The sequence below is a fragment of the Bos indicus genome, chromosome 29 (assembly GCF_029378745.1).
Source record: "Bos indicus isolate NIAB-ARS_2022 breed Sahiwal x Tharparkar chromosome 29, NIAB-ARS_B.indTharparkar_mat_pri_1.0, whole genome shotgun sequence".
Classification (NCBI taxonomy): Eukaryota; Metazoa; Chordata; class Mammalia; order Artiodactyla; family Bovidae; genus Bos; species Bos indicus.
In genome coordinates this window covers 25,055,193-25,075,432 of record NC_091788.1, presented here as the reverse complement: position 1 = coordinate 25,075,432, position 20,240 = coordinate 25,055,193, and the positions used below count along the sequence as shown (strand labels likewise).

Here is a 20,240-nt window from a genome sequence, read left to right as displayed (position 1 = left end):
TACATACATATTTCTTACCAAATGCCTAGGGCTGATGACTCCAGATAGAGGTGACTGACCAAGCATAATAGCAACGACCCTGTATTGAGTGTTTGCTACATGCCAGGCTTGTGCTAAGGTGTCACTTGCATTATTTCATTCAACACTTAAAACAACCCAGTAAGGTGGGAATATTTTGAGTTTAGCAATGAGGATACTGAGGCTCAGAGGAGGATGAGGGGGATAAAGTCACACGGGTCACATAACTATTAAGAGCAGAATCCAGGAGGTGTCCATTTGTGCAAATACCAGGGGCTTATCCTTTCCATGGCCTCCTTCCCAAGGACATTGCCTTTGTGGCACGAATATTAATGAGGTGAATGAGGAGAGAGGTGAATGAGGAAGAGGTGAATGAGGAAGAGGCCAAGGGGTGCCTTTCTTACGGAAGAAAAGCGCTGGTTTAGAATGCTGTACTGCCAAGAGCACAATTGCTTGACCTCTCTGAACATCAATTTCTTTCTTTCTTTCTTTTTAACATTTATTTGGCTGTGCTGGGTCTTGGTTGTGGCATGTGGGATCTAGTTCCCTGACCAGGGATTGAACCCAGGCCCCCTGCATTGGGAGCACGAAGTCTTAGCCACTGGATCACCAGGGAAGTCCCTGGACATCAGTTTCTTAATATGCCAAATGAGAGCACTGGATTAGATGAGCCCTTATAAAATTATTTTCTGTGTTTCAATAGTCTCATCTTTCCATGAAGTTGAGTCTTAAAAACTCAACTTCAAAATTTCTGAATTCTAAAAACTTCTCAACGCTTATCTTACATGCCACCAGGGGGCGCTATGCAGGAAAGATGAGCCAGGTTATCGTTCGCCACCAAAAACCCTGCTAGGATTTTTCTAACTCTCCCAGGAAAACCTAAGGCTTTCCTCAGACTTAGAAGCATGGCTTCTACAGAACAGATGCTTGATAAATATTTGCTGATGATAAGGAGGAACAGACCGGGTGAAGACGTGAAGGAGAAATCCAGAGAGCTGGGTTCTGGGTGCTCACCCTGCTACCAAGAAGCTCTGAGATAGTCATACAGTCTGACAGGGCTTTGGTAACTTTTTCTGTAAAAGGAGAATAATGGGGTTATTGGAGGAAATGAAACCATATATTTAAAAGCACCTTGAGGAGGACTTCTCTGGTAGTCCAGTGGCTGAAATTCCATGCTCCCGATGCAGGAGGCCCAGGTTCAATCCCTGGTCAGGGAACTAGATCCCACACATCGCAATGAAGACTTGGCACAGCCAAATAAATGATAAATAAATATATATATTTTTAAGTTAATAAAAGCACCTTGAAAAGTATTAAGTGTTGTATAAATATGTTGTCGTTGTTTATTCACTAATTTGTATCTGATTCTTGTGACCCCCATGGACTGTAGACTGCCAGGCTCCTCTGTCCATGGGATTCTCCAGGCAAGAGTACTGGAGTGGGTTGCTGTTTCCTCCCCCAGATCTTCCCGACCCATGGACTGAACCCGTGTCTCCTGCTATTGAGCCACCAGGGAAGCCCATATAAATATGACAAGTAAAGAAATGTCCCTATGAAAACAAACCCCCAAAACATTCTACTCACCTGTACATTATCCTCCTTAGTAAATGTTGCCCCCAAGCCCTGACACCATGCACTTTTTGCCAAGGGCTTCCTCGTGTGTTCACTTGCTTCTCTTTCCTGATGTTGACGCAGAGATGATTTTTAGCCTAGTTAGCACATTTCTGGACACAGGGGCTACTCATGGGACAGCTGGTTGTATGTCCTGGTTGGGCCTGAGATGTATCCAAATTCTTGCTGTGATAGGGAATTATATACACCCTTGGTGTGTTTTTTTAATCCATTCAGTCTCTGGCATTCAACACACACCCAGAGATCTCTCTGGAAAAACTGGGGAAGTTGGTTTGAGTCACACCCACTGGGTCTTCCATGAGTTCTTGATAAATTACATGTTCCTCCATGGCACCTCTTACTTCATTTCCAATTTAGCAAGAAGTGCGTCTTAAAATTTAGAAATACGTAACTTATAAATATGCTTTCAGTGCTTTCTAGCCCCAAAACACAAATCTCTGTGCTTTCGCTGTCCTGAAATATATTCTGCTGAGATGATGTTTTCCTCTTCCTCTTCTAGACTGCCCCACATAGATTAATCTTCTTCAACACCTTTAGAGTCAGACCATTCCTGGAATCCCCAAACTCCAGTGTTTTCCCACTTCCCATTAGAAAGAAGTCAATTTCCTCCAGAGCCCATGATGTCTACCCATCTCCGTTTGCAGCCCACACTGCTTCTGTGTCTGTCAGCTGCACTCCAGTCCACTTGCAGTTGCCTCTGACTTAAGCACATACTCCAGACTCTCCTGCCTCTGCTCCTGTCTTTCCATTCCTACCTGCATATGGCCAAGTCCTGCCCATTCTTCCAGGCAGAGTTTAAATACCAGCTCTTTTGTGGAGTGATTTCTTCTTCTCAACTCTCAGTTGGTACTATCTGCTCTAGGGAGCTATGGCTTTCTTCTCCCTGTGTTAGATTTATCTCTGTATACCCACAGTATCAGCACATGATAGATTCCCTATAAATATTCGCTAGGCAACACAGATGAATGGAATTAATCTAAAGAGCCTTTAGGGAGTATCCCATTAGACTATGGATCAATCCAAAAATTAAAGGTTGTCTTTTCTTTAAAAGTAGTTATTTATAGTCATTTCTACTGTCTTAGTTCCCCAGCTGACCCCTTGCTGAGTTCTCTGCCTGTTTTTGCTTTTTTTCCACATTAAATTTACAGTTTATATCAAGCTCGATTGTTGTTCTTTTTTTTTCCTGTTCCCACTGTTCTCATATCTCTTTACAATGTATGCAATTACATGAGCTGCCTTAGAGAGTGAGATCAGGTTTTAAATCTTGTGATTAACCTTTCACATTAGGAGATTGCCAGCTCCAAATTTCTCCTGCACTTCTCTTGTTTTGCTTTGGACTAATTTCTCTATTTCATCTCTTTTGTTTTGTGTTACTTGGTAACTCGATTCTTAGCTGCATCCGACCAGCTTAGGAGAATTTCTTGCCTTGCTACGTTTTATAGAATGACTTGTTTGCATAAAATCAAACAAATCTATACATGTTGAAAAACACTCTGCATAAATCTGTCTGGTAAGAGTTTCCAGGTGGTTGCCAGAATTGCAAAGTTCTTGTTGTTCTGATATTTTGAACACAGGATTTTAGGAGATGTTTTGAAATTTTACTGAAAATGCAAATTCCATGTATTTGCACATGGAAGATTTTCCTAAATAGACAACTACTTAGCTTTAAATTGGAACATGAAATTGGAAATCTTTTCAAATTCATAAAATGCTGAGTTTTTGGTCTCTATCTGTTGAATTCTTATTTTTATCCAATTTTTTAATTATAAAAAGAAAAAATCCTTAGCGTTTAGAAGGCCACTTTTGCGTGTGCAGTAGAAAGTTTTTTGCCACTGACCCAGCAAAAATGATAAAGATGTGTATTTTTAAAAATACATGCACATGATACATTCCTTCAGGAAATGAATAATATATGAGTAAACAAGATATTAGATTTTTTAAAGTCTTTTTCTTAAGATCCTTGCAAGAACTTCCAAGAATACTTGATTTCCTGGCAGTTTGAATACAACTAACATGAACAATCAGTATTTAGACCTATGAAAGAGGTTCATTTATAGTAATTGGTTATAGACAACAGCCTAGGATAAAGTTAATTCCAACCTTATCTGAAAACCCTAACAGTGTTAAAATGGATGTCTAACGTGTTATTAGTGATATTTCATCTGAGGACCTTATCAAGTTGCACACAGCAAAGCCCTTGTCATTGATTTTTACTCCCCCAGTGTTAGGATATGTTTCATTAATGCACAGCACTTGTGTTCTGTGCTTTACATTTGGGAACAGATTTAAGTATTAAGTGCCTCTAATGTCTGCAGCCAGGGAATCCTTTCCGAATTTGTAACAGTGACCAGAACAGACCGCACTACACTCTCCAAATGGTGCAGTTTTGCATTTGAATGTCTGAATTATCCCGGTTTCTTAGAGACGACCACAACGCCAACATCTTAAATCCTCAAAATACTGTCCGCTTCATTGAATGCTCGTGATCTAAGCATATGTGTAATTATTCTGTAATTCTCCCCAAAATGTGATTCCTTGGAAATGCATACTAGGTTTCTCCTATTGTAAATGCAATGACTATTTCTTTGTGGCCACTTCTTTAAATACGGTAACAAGCGAGTCTGTGTGTCTGGGTGAACCGCCTTGATAATGATGATTTCTTCCCAAGCTCTCCTTGGGACACCCATTGGGGAAAATGTGCCCTGCATTTGTGTAAGAGCTGGGACCCTGATCACAAAAAGACCACTTAAGATGGTGTACATTACAACTAGAGGATTTCTCGCCAGAAACAGGCCTAATGTCACTCACAATAGCCTTAGAAATCGTCTCAGAGAGTAAGTTGGACTTTGCGCGTGTTACCAGAGCCAGCTGTGGTAATCCATGGCTGCGTACAGATTTTAGAAAAGAATAGACTCCCATGCTCCTTAAAAAAGCTTTGGATGTGGCCCACCATGGAAAATTAAAACATACACTTTAGAAACTGACAGCTGTAAAGAAAAGTGGTGGTGGAGGGGGTGGGAAGAAGTAGACCAGACGGTTGGGGTGTATTTTAACTTTGGTTTTTCTTTTAAAGATTTGCAGATTTTTCGGGAGAACCCATCAGTGGGAACCACCTTGGGGTTAGAGCAATTGTTGCAAACTGAGCTCCTGTGTATGTGGAAGTCTTTTGCAAATGGTTAATGCCCCATTCTGATGTGGCTGGGCTGTTGTTATTACAGCCCCTCATTAATTCCAAGGCGAGTCAGTTAATTTGGCCTTTTGGTTTAGCAGAGTGCAGTGGTTTTGTGGCTGTTTACTGGTAAATACAAACGAGTGAGCGTGGCGTTGGGAGTTGGGGGGAGGGCGGGGTGGGGGGAAGAAAGTCAGCTTGCAGGGTCATAGCTACACTGTGGATAATTTGGTAATCACTCCACAGCAGGTGTTTGTATTGAGTAATTCCTCCTCTTGGCATAATTTTGCAAATCACTTGGCTTTTACAGCCCATGCTGTTCCTGCAGCACCATTTCTAATGGTAGCGTTCCGAATGATCTCAGCATCGCGTGAGCAGGGACATTAGCTTCCTCCTGGTCCATGTCACTTACTTGTTTATTCTTGGCAATACAGTTTTTAGAAATTTAAAATCTGGGAGAAAATGGGGGGCTAGAGTAGGAAAGTCCGTCTTATTGATCATTTAAAAGATTTTTAAAGTTTGAATTAAGGGAAAGCTGTTTTGATCTTTTCAAAATTACGCAAGCCACAAATGAAGAAATGAAAAGTTGGCACCTTTGGCTCTGAAGAGGGGAAAACAGCAGCTGGAGGCAGGGGGAAGGAGTCAGGAAATGAAGGGCAGGGGTGGGCAACAGCCCTGATAGTAGAGGCCTGTCCTCTGCACTGAACAGGCCCTCACGAGCGATGCCGAGGCTGTGCCTCCATTAGATTTAAAGAGACCAATTGTATGTTGTAAAGTAAATTTTAGAAGTTTAAAAGCAACGAAGGACTGCTTATCGCTATTCTCTGGAACTCTGCATTCAATTGGGTATATCTTTCCCTTTCTCCCTGGCTTTTCACTTCTCTTTTTTCCTCAGCTGTTTGTAAAGCCTCCTCAGACAACCGCTTTGCCTTCTTGCATTTCTTTTTCTTTGGGATGGTTTTGGTCACTGCCTCCTGTACAGTGTTACAAACCTCTGAAGCTAAAGCTCCAGTACTTTGGCCACCTGATGCAAAGAGCCGACTCGTTGGAAAAGACCCTGATGTTGGGAAAGATTGAAGGCAAAAGGAGAAGAGGGTGGCAGAGAATGAGATGGTTAGAGCACTTCACTGACGCGATGGACATGAATTTGAGCAAACTCCAGGAGATGGTGAAGGACAGGGAAGCCTGGCCTGCTGCAGTCCATAGGATTGCAGAGTGTGACACAACTTACAGACTGAACAACAGCAACAAAAGAAATGAAAGAAAGAAATTATGAACTCAGGACCCACTGTGTTGCTTAGAGATTTGGATCGCTTCCCAAGGAAAGAATGATGTGTATAAGATCAGCAAAGGATTTCTGAGTTCTTCATGTCTGTTTATATTTATTTTTAAAGTACTGTGATGTATCATTTATCTGGATATTATTTATTTGTCAATCTGAAGAGAATGCAAATTTAAAACGGCTTCTGAGCAGTCAAAATATGTGTTCCTAAATCTGCTCACTAACTTTATGACTGAGAAAACCCCTCAATACTCACTCAGAGCCTAATTACTTGTACGTTACAAATACTTCTAACACATGTGGATATCCGCTTCTCCAGCTCATAAAAGATTAGCAGGAGCATAGCAGATGGGGAACAAATGAGGAGAAGATCTCAGACATACTGGGAGCAGTAAGAAATAATAGCTGACAGCTTGATTGTGAAGGGGGAGACAGAAAATCCATATAAAGCAAACATAACGTGATGAAAGCTTAGCAGTCTGGAACCATTAGGGGTTTATAATTTACCAATCCCAGAAGGACTCACTCTGTTGTAGGATAGAATAAAAACTGATGCTTGTAATTATGATTTCGAGTCATCAAGAAAAAAACTGTGTTGTTAAATGTGCCTGTCTTTTAAAAAGGCATATTTAGAATAATTTCCACTGGCACTGGCTAACATTAAAATGCAGGCCTTTGTGCTTGAAAAGCTGACCTTTGGTAGTTTGGAAATTTCTATTTATGTGGAGATTATTTCTCTCTCCATAATGCCAAATAATTAGTACATAAAAATTCCTTGTGCTCTGAGTTTTGGCATAGCCAAATGTTCTTACTCAAACTGAATTTTGTAACTATAATTCTTTCTCTAGTGACACACTGGTACAGTGAGGGGAGAAGAAACACTAAAATGAGCCAGAAAGGTTTTTTGGTCCCTGCTCTACCCCTGAGATGCCAGGTGTTACGGGGAAAGTCAATTAATTCTCTGGTGCTCAGTTTCTTACCCATTCAATGGGGTTCTCTGATTCCATATAATTTGACTAAGATTTTTTTGAGATAGTAGCTCGATAAATGATAGGTGATTCTCCTTGTGCTTGATTCAGAGACAGAGTACACAGGTTGCCTTCCATCCTGTGGGGATTAGGGAGACTCACCTCAAACTTTATCCTCACCAGCATCCTGTTAAGATATTTTAAAATGATTCTAAAAGAGCTTGGAGCCAAAAATGTTAATTACTTTTATTTCTGAGTGGTGAGAACACAGAAGATTTTTCTTTTCTTATGCTTTTCTCATACTTCCAACATTTCTAAAACAAACAGGTATTATGAAGAACAAAGTATAGAAGCTATTTTTAAAAATATAGACACAAAAGAAAAATTTGAGGCCTTTTAAACACTTAAAGAAATTCAGTCTTAAAGACAGAGCTCATTCAAAATGTTGTTGTTCAGTCGCTAAGTGTCTGACTTTTTGTGACCGCCACGCCTCCCTGTTTCTATCTCCCGGAGTCTGCCCAAGTTCGAGTCCATTGAATTGGTGATGCTATCTAACCGTCTCATCCTCTTTCTCCCTCTTCTCCTTTTACTTTCACTCTTTCCCAGAATTGGGATCTTTTCCAATGAGTTGGCTCTCCATATTGGCTGGGCAAAGTATTAGAGCTTCAGCTTCAGCTTCAGTCCTTCCAATGAATACTCGGGACTGATTTCCTTTAGGATTGACTGGTTTGATTTCCTTGTAATCCAAGGGTCTCTCAAGAATCTTCTCCAGCACCACAATTTGAAAGCATCAGTTCTTCAGCACTCAGCCTTCTTTATGATCCAACTCTCACCACCATACATGACTGCTGGAAAAACCATAGCTTTGACAAGACGGGCCTTTGTCAACACAGTGATGCCTCTGTTTTTTAATACACTGTCTAGAATTGTCATAACTTTCCTTTCAAGGGGCAAGCGTCTTTTTTAATTTCATGGAAACTTGGCAACTGTTTTCTCTGCCACATTCAAGACTCTCAAAATCAGTGGCAATTTTTCAGACTTGAGGAGTAGCAGTGGCATCCAGCAAACCAGGGAAATGACATTAAAAGAAAAGTCCCCAAATAAACAACCACTTGTAACCCTGGACTCCCAGCTGCCTCTGTCTTCTAGATTATCATGGCAAAATATCCTCCTTGCTAGGAATAATCTTCATTGTGACTTGTCAAACACTAATAAGAAAGGAGCATTTTTCTAGACTCCGAATCTCTGGGTAATTTCCCCAGGATCATCTCCTTGGGTGATTGTTAGAAAATCTGCAGCCTACCCGAAACCTGTCTAAAAACAGTGGAGAAATAGGAAAGGATCCAGGAGGCTGATGAAGCTCTGTGGATATTTAATGTCCCAGGAAACTGGGCTGCTTGAATGCTAGCAACTTGGAAACCAGTCGACTGCAGTTGAGGAAAAGGGGCCTGGCTGGGACAGCCCCAACTTGGCAACAGCTTGTGGGGAGTAAATCCTCTCACTCAAGGTTTTGCTTAATCTGAATACATTCAGTTTCAAAATCTGCCCTTGATCTAAGCCCCTTAAGCTTCTGGGGGAGGACTAAGGGCCTTCAGGGTCAATGCCAATAACAAAAGATGAGAAAAATGCCCCTTTCCTCATATCTCATTGCTGCGTTCTATAAATTGTTAACTTACTGCAGAAAATGTTTCCTTTCAATGAAATTGTCTTTGAGGATCCCTCCTCCCTTCATTTTAAGATGACATTGAATGCCTCCTTTTTTTAAGACGTTCAACATGGTTAATAGAAGGAACACCAGACAAAAGGTTAGAAAGCCTGAGTTATAACCCTGAAGGTGCCCCACCAGCAGTGGGACTGTGGCAGATCAGCTGCTCTGAACCTCAGTGTCATCAGTACAGTGAGGTATTCGGGCCAGACATATTTTTCTCCTAACTGTGGTCTTTGTTCAGAGAAGGCAGTGGCAACCCACTCCAGTACTCTTGCCTGGAAAATCCCATGGACGGAGGAGCCTGGTAGGCTGCAGACCATGGGGTCGCTAGGAGTCGGACACGACTGAGTGGCTTCACTTTCACTTTTCACTCTCGTGCATTGGAGAAGGAAATGCAACCCACTCCAGTGTTCTTGCCTGGAGAAACCTAGGGACGGAGGAGCCTGGCGGGCTGCCGTCTATGGGGTCGCACAGAGTCGGACACGACTGAAGTGACTTAGCAGCAGCAGTAGTGGTCTTTGTAGCACTTGTCTTTAAAGGTACTTTCTCAGGGATGTGTGTTAGTCACTCAGTCGTGTCTTACTCTTTATGACCTCATGGCCCTGCCAGGCTCTTCTGTCCATGGAATTCTCCAGGCAAGAATACTGGAGTGGGATGGAGTTGCTGTTCAGTCGCTTAGCCGTGCCCAACTCTTTAGACCCCATGGACTGCAGCACACCAGGCTTCCCTGTCCTTCACCATCTCCCAGACTTTGTTCAGACTCATGTCCATTGAGTCGGTGATGCCTCCAACCATCTCATCCTTTGTCATCCTCTTCTCCTCCTGCCTTCAATCTTTCCCAGCATCAGGGTCTTTTCCAGTGAATTGATTCTTCGCATCAGGTGGCTGAAGTACTGAAGTTTCAGCTTCAGCATCAGTCCTTCCATGAATATTCAGGACTGATTTCCTTCAGGACTGACTGACTGGTTTGATCTCCTTGCAGTCTGAGGGACTCTCAAGTGTCTTCTCCAACACCACAGTTCAAAAGCATGAATTCTTCCACACTCAGCCTTCTTTATGGTCCAATTCATAGCCATGAAATTAAAAGACGCTTACTCCTTGGAAGGAAAGTTATGACCAACCTAGATTGTATATTCAAAAGCAGAGACATTACTTTGCCAACAAAGGTTCGTCTAGTCAAGGCTATGGTTTTTCCAGTGGTCATGTATGGATGTGAAAGTTGGACTGTGAAGAAGGCTGAGTGCCAAAGAATTGATGCTTTTGAACTGTGGTGTTGGAGAAGACTCTTGAGTCTCTTGGACTGCAAGGAGATCCAACCGGTCCATTCTGATGATCAGCCCTGGGATTTCTTTGGAAGGAATGATGCTAAAGCTGAAACTCCAGTACTTTGGCCACCTCACGCGAAGAGTTGACTCATTGGAAAAGACTCTGATGCTGGGAGGAATTGGGGGCAAGAGGAGAAGGGGACGACAGAGGATGAGATGGCTGGATGGCATCACTGACTCGATGGACGTGAGTCTGAGTGAACTCCAGGAGTTGGTAATGGACAGGGAGGCCCGGCGTGCTTCGACTCAGGGGGTCGCAAAGAGTCAGACACGACTGAGCGACTGATCTGATCTGATACATGACTACTGGGAAAAACCATAGCTTTGACTATATGGAAGTGATGTCTCTGCTTTTTAGTATGCTGTCTTGGTTGGTCATAGCTTTTCTTCCAAGGAGCAAGCTTCTTTTAACTTCATGGCTGTTGTCACCATCTGCAGTGATTTTGGAGCCCAGAAAATAAAGTCTGTCATTGTTTCAACTGTTTCCCCATCTATTTGCCATGAAGTGGTAGGACTGGATGCTATGATCTTCATGTTTTGAATGTTGAGTTTTAAGCCAGCTTTTTCACTCTCCTCTTTTACCTTCATCAAGAGGCTCTTTAGTGGGTAGCATTCCCTTCTCCAGGGAATCTTCCCAACCCGAGGATTGAACCCAGGTATCCTGCATTGCAGGCAGATCCTTTACAGTCTGAGCCACAAGGGAAGCCCATTCCCAGGGGTAGGGTGATTATAATGAAATAAGTTTGGTGAACACTGAAGACCAAGTTGCTCCTTGGAGATTCACAGTCTTATTAGCATATTAAAGGCTCTGAGAAGTCCTGTAGTAGAGAAATTTTTTCAAATGTTTTCAAACCAGTATTTCCCAAATTTCTTTACTAAACCAGGAAGCCCTTTTGTCTGGTAATTCCCACTGTGAAGCCAGAGTCCCTTTCTGACAATGACAGAAAAGGTTCTGTGTCTGGTCTCCATTTTAGCAGTTACATGAGTATTTATGTAGAGGATGTGATCAAAGTCAAGGCATGATATATTTTACGTTGTTGGAGGCTCAAGATTGGGAGATATAATTTATTCATTGGTTTGGGGAAGTAGGATCTGAAGCTACCCTGTAGTTACCTTAGTTTCTATGGCTGTTGTAACAAACTGTCACACATTTGGTGGCTAAAAACAGCAGAAATGTATTTTCTCATGGCTATGTTGCAGGAAGGGGGACCCCTTCCAGGGCCCCAAACTGGGCTCTTGTCTAACACTTGAAAATGAATTGTCCAAGGAGACACATGTGCTGACAAAGCAAGAGATTTTATTGGGAAAGGGCACCTGGGTGGAGAGCAGTAGGGCAAGGGAACCCAGGAGAACTGCTCTGCCACGTGGCTTGAGTGTTGGGTTTTATGGTGATGGGATTAGTTTCCGGGTTGTCTTTAGCCAATCATTCTGACTCAGAGTGCTTCCTGGTGGTGCATGCCTTGTTCGGCCAAGATGGATGCCAGAGAGGATTCTGGGAGGTGGTCGGACACGTGGTGTCTCCTTTTGACCTTTCCTGAACTCTTCCGGTTGGTGGAGGCCTATTAGTTCTGTGTTCCTTACCGGGACCTCCTGTCGTAAAACAACTCATGCAAATAGTTACTATGGTACCTGGCCAGGGTGGACGGTTTCAATCAGTGTGCTTCCCCTAACAGGTATTTTATTGACATTGCGTAGTCTGTATACAAATGCAATCGCAAGTTCCTATGTGTAATATAAGACCCTCTGTCCCAGGCGTAAAAGCAGTATTAATGTAGTAGTGAAATGAGTATGAATTCCATTAGTCAAACTATGGGCCCAGACCTGTCACTTAATATCTACATCACCTTAGGAAAGTTATTTAATCTTCAAAACCTCAGTTTTCTCATCTGTAAAATGGAGATGATCATAGGACCCACCTCTGTAGAGCTGCTATGAGGATTAAATGAGATGAGGACTGTAAAGAACTTAGCACAATTCCTAGTGCTTAATTGTGTCTGACTCTTTGTGACCCTGTGGGCTCTTTGTGACCCACCAGGCTTTTCTGTCCAAGGGATTTTTCAGGGAAGAATACTGGAGTGGGTTGACGTTTTCTTTCTCCAGGAAATCTTCCTGACTCCGGGATTGACCCCTCATCTCCTGTGTCTCCTGCGTGGCAGGTGGATTCTTTATGCGCTAAACCATAGGAGAAGCCCAGCACATTGCCTGGTTAATACTAAATGCTTAATACCTCCTGGCTGTTATGGCAGTGCATCTAATCAGGGGTGGAGGTGTGTTCTGGGAGACCCCTAAAGCAGTAGGAGCGATGTGTAAACATCTGGAATCGTGGCATATGAGGATGACTATCCTTGGGGGGCACGAGATCTGTCTTCAGACATACGGATGTAGGCCTTTAAGCCACAGCGATACCAAATAGCAGCCACCATGGGCTTGGAAGTAAAAGTCCCTTGTGATTTCTGGCTGTTGGAAGAACTCAAAGAAGGCCAGAAAGGAGTAAGAGATGGCACAGCTAGCTGGGATCTAGACAATAACAATGACAGGACACTTACAATGTGGACATGGATGATGATTGGGCCACCAAGAACAATTTATGAAAACCAGATATACACCCTTAAAATAGAATGTGGACCTAAATACCCAGAAGCACCTCCCTTTTGTACAATTTGTAACAAAAAGTCATCTGAATGGAGTTAATAATTCTAATGGAGTGGTGGACCCAAGAACCATGTCAGTGCTAGCAGAGTGGCCGGATTCATATAGCATCAGAGTTGTTCTGCAAGAGCTTTGGTGCCTAATGGTGTCTAAAGAAAATATGAAGCTCCCCCAGCTGCCTGAGACACTCCCTGGTAGTTCAGATGGTAAAGAATCTGCCTACAATGCGGGAGACCTCGGTTCAATCCCTGGGTTAGGAAGATTCCCCTGGAGAAGGAAATGGCAACCCACTCCAGTTTTCTTGCCTGGAGAATCCCATGGACAGAGGAGCCTGGCAGGCTACAGTCCATAGGGTCGCACAGAGTTGGGCATGACTGAAGCAACTTAGCATGCATACATCAGCCTGGGAAATGAATATTGGGTTCTCACCCCTGTCACCCTCTGTTGTCATCGTCAGCTGATGTGTTTGTGTGTGTGTGTATGTTTTTCTTTGTTTTGTTTTTTTAGCTCAGGCTTTGATAAGGTGAAAAAAATAGTCATCGGGGTGCTGAGACCTGCCAGCCCTCGGAGTCCTTGGTGGTTACACTTGGAGAAAGGCCCCAGAAAGCACTTGCAAGCACACACAATCTCTCTGAATGAATTGTTTTCTTTTCCTGTAATTGCTTTGCCCTTAAAAATTGAAGAAGTTATAAACAGGGCTCTCATTTGGTCATCCTTGCAATTCATTTAGGTCTAATTTGAAAGCTGACAACCGGAACAAAAAGAACATTGAATTTGGTGCATACTTTGGTTTTGGTACTGCTGCTTCTCTTGGTTGTTAGCAGGGATTAAGAAAGAACTCAGAGTGCACAGCAAATCCTTGAAACTCCTGGCAAATGGCTGATTTTTCCACTTTTCTGTTCAGGACCACTAAATGCTTAGATGTGGATGCATACCGAAATAAAAGCATTTCATTGTGTTCCAAGATTATATATATATATATATATACACACACACATATATATATACATATATATATATATGAAAGGCAATGCCAAAGAATGCTCAAACTACTGCACTCATCTCACACACCAGTAAAGCTCAAAATTCTCCAAGCCAGGCTTCAGCAATACGTGAACCATGAGCTCCCAGATGTTCAAGCTGGTTTTAGAAAAGGCAGAGGAACCAAAGATCAAACTGCCAACATCTGCTGGATCATTGAAAAAGCAAGAGAGTTCCAGAAAAACATCTATTTCTGCTTTATTGACCATGCCAAAGCCTTTGACTGTGTGGATCACAATAAACTGTGGAAAATTCTGAAAGAGATGGGAATACCAGACCACCTGACCTGCCTCTTGAGAAACCTATATGCAGGTCAGGAAGCAACAGTTAGAACTGGACATGGAACAACAGACTGGTTCCAAATAGGAAAAGGAGTATGTCAAGGCTGTATATTGTCACCCTGCTTATTTAACTTATATGCAGAGTACATCATGAGAAACGCTGGACTGGAAGAAACACAAGCTAGAATCAAGATTGCCGGGAGAAATATCAATAACCTCAGATATGCAGATGACACCACCCTTATGGCAGAAAGTGAAGAGGAACTCAAAAGCCTCTTGATGAAAGTGAAAGAGGAGAGGGAAAAAGTTGGCTTAAAGCTCAACATTCAGAAAACGAAGATCATGGCATCTGGTCCCATCACTTCATGGGAAATAGATGGGGAAACAGTGGAAACTGTGTCAGACTTTATTTTTCTGGGCTCCAAAATCACTGCAGATGGTGATTGCAGCCATGAAATTAAAAGACGCTTACTCCTTGGAAGGAAAGTTATGACCAACCTAGATAGCATATTGAAAAGCAGAGACATTACTTTGCCAACAAAGTTCCTTCTAGTCAAGGCTATGGTTTTTCCAGTGGTCATGTATGGATGTGAGAGTTGGACTGTGAAGAAAGCTGAGCACTGAAGAATTGATGCTTTTGAACTGTGGTGTTGAAGAAGACTCTTGAGAGTCCCTTGGACTGCAAGGAGATCCAACCAGTCCATCCTAAAGGAGATCAGTCCTGGGTGTTCATTGGAAGGACTGATGCTAAGGCTGAAACTCCAATACTTTGGCCACCTCATGTGAAGAGTTGACTCATTGGAAAAGACCCTGATGCTGGGAGAGATTGGGGACAGGAGGAGAAGGGGACGACAGAGGATGAGATGGCTGGATAGCATCACCGACTTGATGCACATGAGTTTGGGTGGACTCCGGGAGTTGGTGATGGACAGGGAGGCTTGGCATGCTGTGATTCATTTGGTCACAAAGAGTTGGACATGACTGAGCGACTGAACTGAACTGAACTGAACTGAATTCTCGTTGTTGTTTTTCAAGAGCTAGAAATCCAACTTAAACTCAATTTTTTAGAAAAGGAAATTAGTAACTTTACCCCTAACTTTGGTCTTCCTTTGTGGCTCGGCTGGTAAGAATCCGCCTGCAATGCGGGAGTCCTGGGTTCGATCCCTGGGTTGGGAATATCCCCTGGAGAAGGGAAAGGCTACCCACTCCAGTATTCTGGCCTGGAGAACAGGACTCCCCACTGTATAGTCCATGGGGTCGCAAAGAGTCAGACATGACTGAGTGACTTTCACTCTCACTTTCACTCCTAACTTAAAAGTTTAGGGAAACACTAACTTTGAGCCTCATTACATACATAGATTTAGACACTGTCCTTAGGATTTGTCTTTTTCTCTCCACCACTCTGTCTATCCTGCCTTTCCTCTGTGTTGATTCTATTCTTAGGTAGACTGTGCTCTCATAGGGTAAAGATTGTTGCCAAGGACACCAAGCTTTCTCTTAACTCCTCAGCGATTCAACCAATTTCCAAAATATCCTGAAATTGATTTTCCAGGTTGTCAGGGTCCTGTAGCAGAGGCAGTTTTTCAGATGTGAGCAATCCAGGGTTGAACTCTGAACAACCAAGCCTGGGTCACATGTCTATTCCTGAACCAACCCCATAAGCAAGGATTTGAAATGCTCTGTGTGACCACCTTGGATCACACATTTGTTCCTGAGCTGCACCCCATCCCCCCAGCTTACTAGTGGGGAGATGGGGTTTCTAAGCACACTCAAGTAGCTTTCCCAGAAGGTGTGAGAATGAATGAAAGACAAATGAAAGCGATATATGTGTGTCCCCTATGGCTGCATTAGGGACCTGGTGGCAGATAGTGAATAGAATCTTTCCTCTACCTGGCTGACTGCTCATCTGTTGTTCTGGCTGGTTCACTGTGCCCTCGGTAGAGTCTAGGTGGAGAAAGGCTGAGATTCATTCAGATACCAGTGTTAACATTCTCTGGTTTGTCCAGATACCAGCATTAACATTTCTCTAATTCACTCAGATACCAGCATTAATCTTCTCTGATTCATTCAGATAGCAGCATTACCAACATACCAAGATACCAGACACCAACATTCTCTGGGGCTGTCCCCCTCCTGTGTCCAGTGGACCCAAAGCTCCTGAGTGTATAATGTATCACCCAACCGGGACCACTGTGAGAGTGAAAGGAAATAAGTATTCTAGGACAACAGGCAGAAGCCAGGGCTGTCCCAGGGACTCTGGGATGTGTAACTGTCCTGTATTCTGCCAGTGTTGACAGAACCCTTACTGTGCTGGCTCTGGGGCAAAGCAGCGGAAAGGGTGTTAATTTGGGATGTTTGTTCCAGCTTCTTTCTCTCCATGAACTGTAGCCTGCCAGTGTCCTCTGTCTGTGGGATTTCCCAGGCAAGAATACTGGAGTGGGTTGCCATTTCCTACTCCAACAAATCCAAGAATGCAGGATATTCCCATTTATGAGTGTCTTCTTAGTGTCTTTCATCAAAGTTTTACAGTTTTCATTGCACAGATCTTTTACCTCCTTGGTTAAATTAATTTCTAAATATTTCATTTTTTGATTGCATTGTAAATGGGAATTTTAAATTTCTTTTTTGATTAGTTTGTTCTTAGTATATAGTATAGTATATAGAAACACAACTGATTTTTATATGTTGATTTTATATCCTATTACTTTACTGAATTCATTTATTAGTTCTAACAATATTTTACTGGAATCTTTAGGATTTTCTTTATATAAGATCACATCGTCTACAAACAGGGATAGTCTAACTCTTTCCTTTCCAATTTGGATGCCCTTTACTTCTTTTGCTTGCCTAATTGCTCTGGCTACATTTTCCAGTGTTTTCTTTTAAATGTGGTTGACATACAATACTAAATTTGTTTCAAGTGTACAGCATGGTGATTCAACATTTAAATACATGACAAAATTCTGGTACTATATTGATTGGAAATGAAAGAGTGGGTACCCTTGTCTTATTCCTGGTCTTAGAAGAAGAGCTTTCAACTTTTCACTATTAATTTTGATGTTAGCTGTGGGTTTGTGATATATGGCCTTTATCATGTTGAGATACATTCCTTCTGTACTTAAGTTGCTGAGAATTTTTATCATGAAAAAAACGTTGAATTTTTCAAATGCTTTTTCTGTATCTGTTGAGATGATTATATGATTTTATCCTTTATTCTGCTAATGTGGTGTATCACATTTGTTGGTTTGCATACATTGACTCATTCTTGCGACCTAGGGATTCATAAACAAAGGAATGAAATTGGGTCCTCATCTTACATCACACACAAAAATTAACTTGAAATGTATTAACATGAAACTATTCATCTTCTAGAAGAAAGCAAAGAAAAAGCTCCTTGACATCAGTCTTGCAATGATTCGGGGGAAATGACACCCATAGCATAGGCAATAAAAGCAAAAATGAACCAATAGAATTACACCAAACTAAAAGGCTTCTATACCACAAGGGAAGCAATCAACAAAATGAAAAGGCTACCCACAGAATGGGAGAATATATTTGCAAACCATATATCTGATAAGGGGGTACCATAAAAAATATATAAGGAACTCATACAACTCAGCAGCAAAAAGCAAACAACTCAATTAAAAATAAAAAATTATGCTCTTGAAGGTGGAAGATGGGATAGCTTTGTGGACAATTTTATTTTTATTCTAGTACGAGGTTCAGCATCATAGACTTCAACTATATTATTTATTTTTTTTCTTAGAGAATTCTGGACTCTGGATAGAAAGTGTTCTTTTCCTCTTCACTTTGGTACCTACATTGTACTCCTGAGTTTAGGAGACCGAAAGAGTAGCTAGAAGAATCCAAGTGCCCTCATATGATTTTGGTGACCTTGTGCTATTTGAAATCTCTTCAGATAATTTCTTGGGTATATCACCTCTTAAGAATGGATTGATGATGAGTTTAATTTCATGTTTTTTTTCTGGACAAATATGGGGTTCGCCAGGCCAGGACTTAATTTGATAAGAGCATTCTAGTAAGTAAAAGTTTAAATACTTTCCATTTCCTGATAAGAATGTATAGTCTGTGCAAACTCTAATCATATTAAAATATTTCTCAGTCAGTTCAGTAGCTCAGCCATGTCTGACTCTTTGCAACCCCATGGACTGCAGCATGCCAGGCTTCCCTGTCTATCACCAACTTCCAGAGCTTGCTCAAACTCATGTCCATCAAGTGGGTGATGCCATTCAACCATCTCATCCTCATCCCCTTCTGCTCCTGCCTTTAATCTTCTGCATCATCAGGGTCTTTTCTAAGGAGTCAGTTCTTCACATTTCTATCAACTGCTAATTATATCAGTGGTCTTTCTTACAGGACTTAATAAACAGTTTATGTGTTCCATTCTCAAGGAAACTTCCTCTCTTAACTTCTATGGCAACTCATTTGTACTGTTCTAAGGACGCTTTTTCTTATTAATACCTTTCTTTGTATAAGGAACAGTATTTCTCCTTCTAGACTGTAAGCTCCGTAAAGCCTATGACTGTGTTTCCCACCTCCATGTCTCCACCACGCCCTGCAGAGGACAGGTGATCCTCAGTGTTTTGATGGATGAATTAATATATGATTTGGAATTTAGGAGAGGAGGAATTGATGACTTTTTAAAAAAATACATTTTTAAAAATTTGCAAAATACAGAAAGTGAAAGTGAAGTAGCTCAGTTGTGTCAGACTCTTTGCAACCCTGTGGACTGTAGCCTACCAGGCTCCTCCCTCCATGGGATTCTCCAGGCAAGAATACTGGAGTGGGTTGCCATTTCCTTCTCCATGGGATCTTCCCAACCCAGGGATCGAACCCAGGTCTCCCACATTGCAGGGAGATGCTTTAACCTCTGAAGCAAAATACAGAGACAAATAGAAAACAGACATTATCTATACCCCTATTATTGACAGTCACTATAAATACTTCAATTTATCTTTTTTTCTTAACATATATTTAGACAATATATTTTGCCGTAAAATTGCAATATTACTTAAATACAGGTCTGCATCTTTTTTAAACTCCTTACTATGTAGTTTGAGCATTTCCTAAGTCATTAAATATTTTTCCAAAACACCATTTTGAATGGCTACATACTATTTCAATGATGACTAGATAATGATTTATTTGTGGACATTGGATTGATTGTCATATGGGCTATTATAGACATGCTTTGACGGACATCTTTATGCAAAAAGAGAATGCACAATTTGGTATGTTCTTAGAAATAAATTTATTATGCCTAAAGTTTAAGAGTTTTTGGTACACATTTTCAGTTCCCTTCCATTTTTCTCCATGTGTACGGGTGTGCTGTGTGCTAAGTTGCTTCAGTCATGTCCGATTCTGTGTGACCTTTTGAACTGTAGCCTGCCAGGCTCCTCGGTCCATGGGTACTCTCCAGGCAAGAATCCTGGAGTGAGTAGCTGTTCCCTTCTCCAGCCATTTTTCTTCAAAGGTGTCTCCAAATAGTCATTTAGTAGATGATCCTTTATTCACAGGGGTGACACAGAGGAGGACCACCTACTGCAGATAGTAATAATGACATCTGCACAGCAGGGTGAGTTTAAAAAGTGCTTCTTTCTTATTTCTTTTGTAGCTAGGAGTTATTTTCTACTCAAGCAGATATTATTTCCATCTTACAAATGAAAAAAAAAACAAAACCCTAAAGCTTGAGAAGATTAAATAATTTGTTCAAGATCTCATAGCTCATCAGAAGTTTTATGTTTCTTTCAACTACACGTGTTCAAGACACAAAAAGGAGATGGGGTGTATATGGAAGGATAAATTCAACAGATGTAACATAAAGAATCTTTGATGGTTGGAAATAGAACCTCAAAGGAGAGAGTGGCACATTTTGTGAGTAGATTAGTGAAAAAAACCTTTTGGAGCTAGGGCTGTCAATTTAGATTCTAGGAACATTTCACAAAGGGTAGTCCCTTAAACTTAAACTCCTAAACCTCAGAAATACTCTCCAGAAATACCTTGATAACTTTTTATCTTTGTGATTCCCTAATTATGTCTGGCTGGAGATTGCATTCTAGGCTAGAAGTGATTTTATCAGGAGAAAAGGTTGTCTAGAACTTGTTTTAGGTCCCCAGGCGCTGTCAGAGCTAGAAGGGACTTTAGAA

The 20,240-nt window shown here is 41.6% G+C and overlaps 1 protein-coding gene across 1 annotated transcript in view; it reads left to right on the top strand.

Moving 5' to 3' along the window:
* Positions 1 to 8,844: 8,844 nt before the first annotated feature.
* The window catches only part of LOC109554013 (ubiquitin-conjugating enzyme E2 variant 1-like), a 100,154-nt gene continuing 88,758 nt past the window's right edge, over positions 8,845 to 20,240 (top strand). The window contains exons 1-3 of the mRNA XM_070782434.1: positions 8,845 to 8,874; positions 12,503 to 12,681; positions 12,809 to 12,957. Coding sequence (XP_070638535.1) covers positions 8,845 to 8,874; positions 12,503 to 12,681; positions 12,809 to 12,957 — 358 coding nt within the window. The remainder of the gene's footprint in view (positions 8,875 to 12,502; positions 12,682 to 12,808; positions 12,958 to 20,240) is intronic.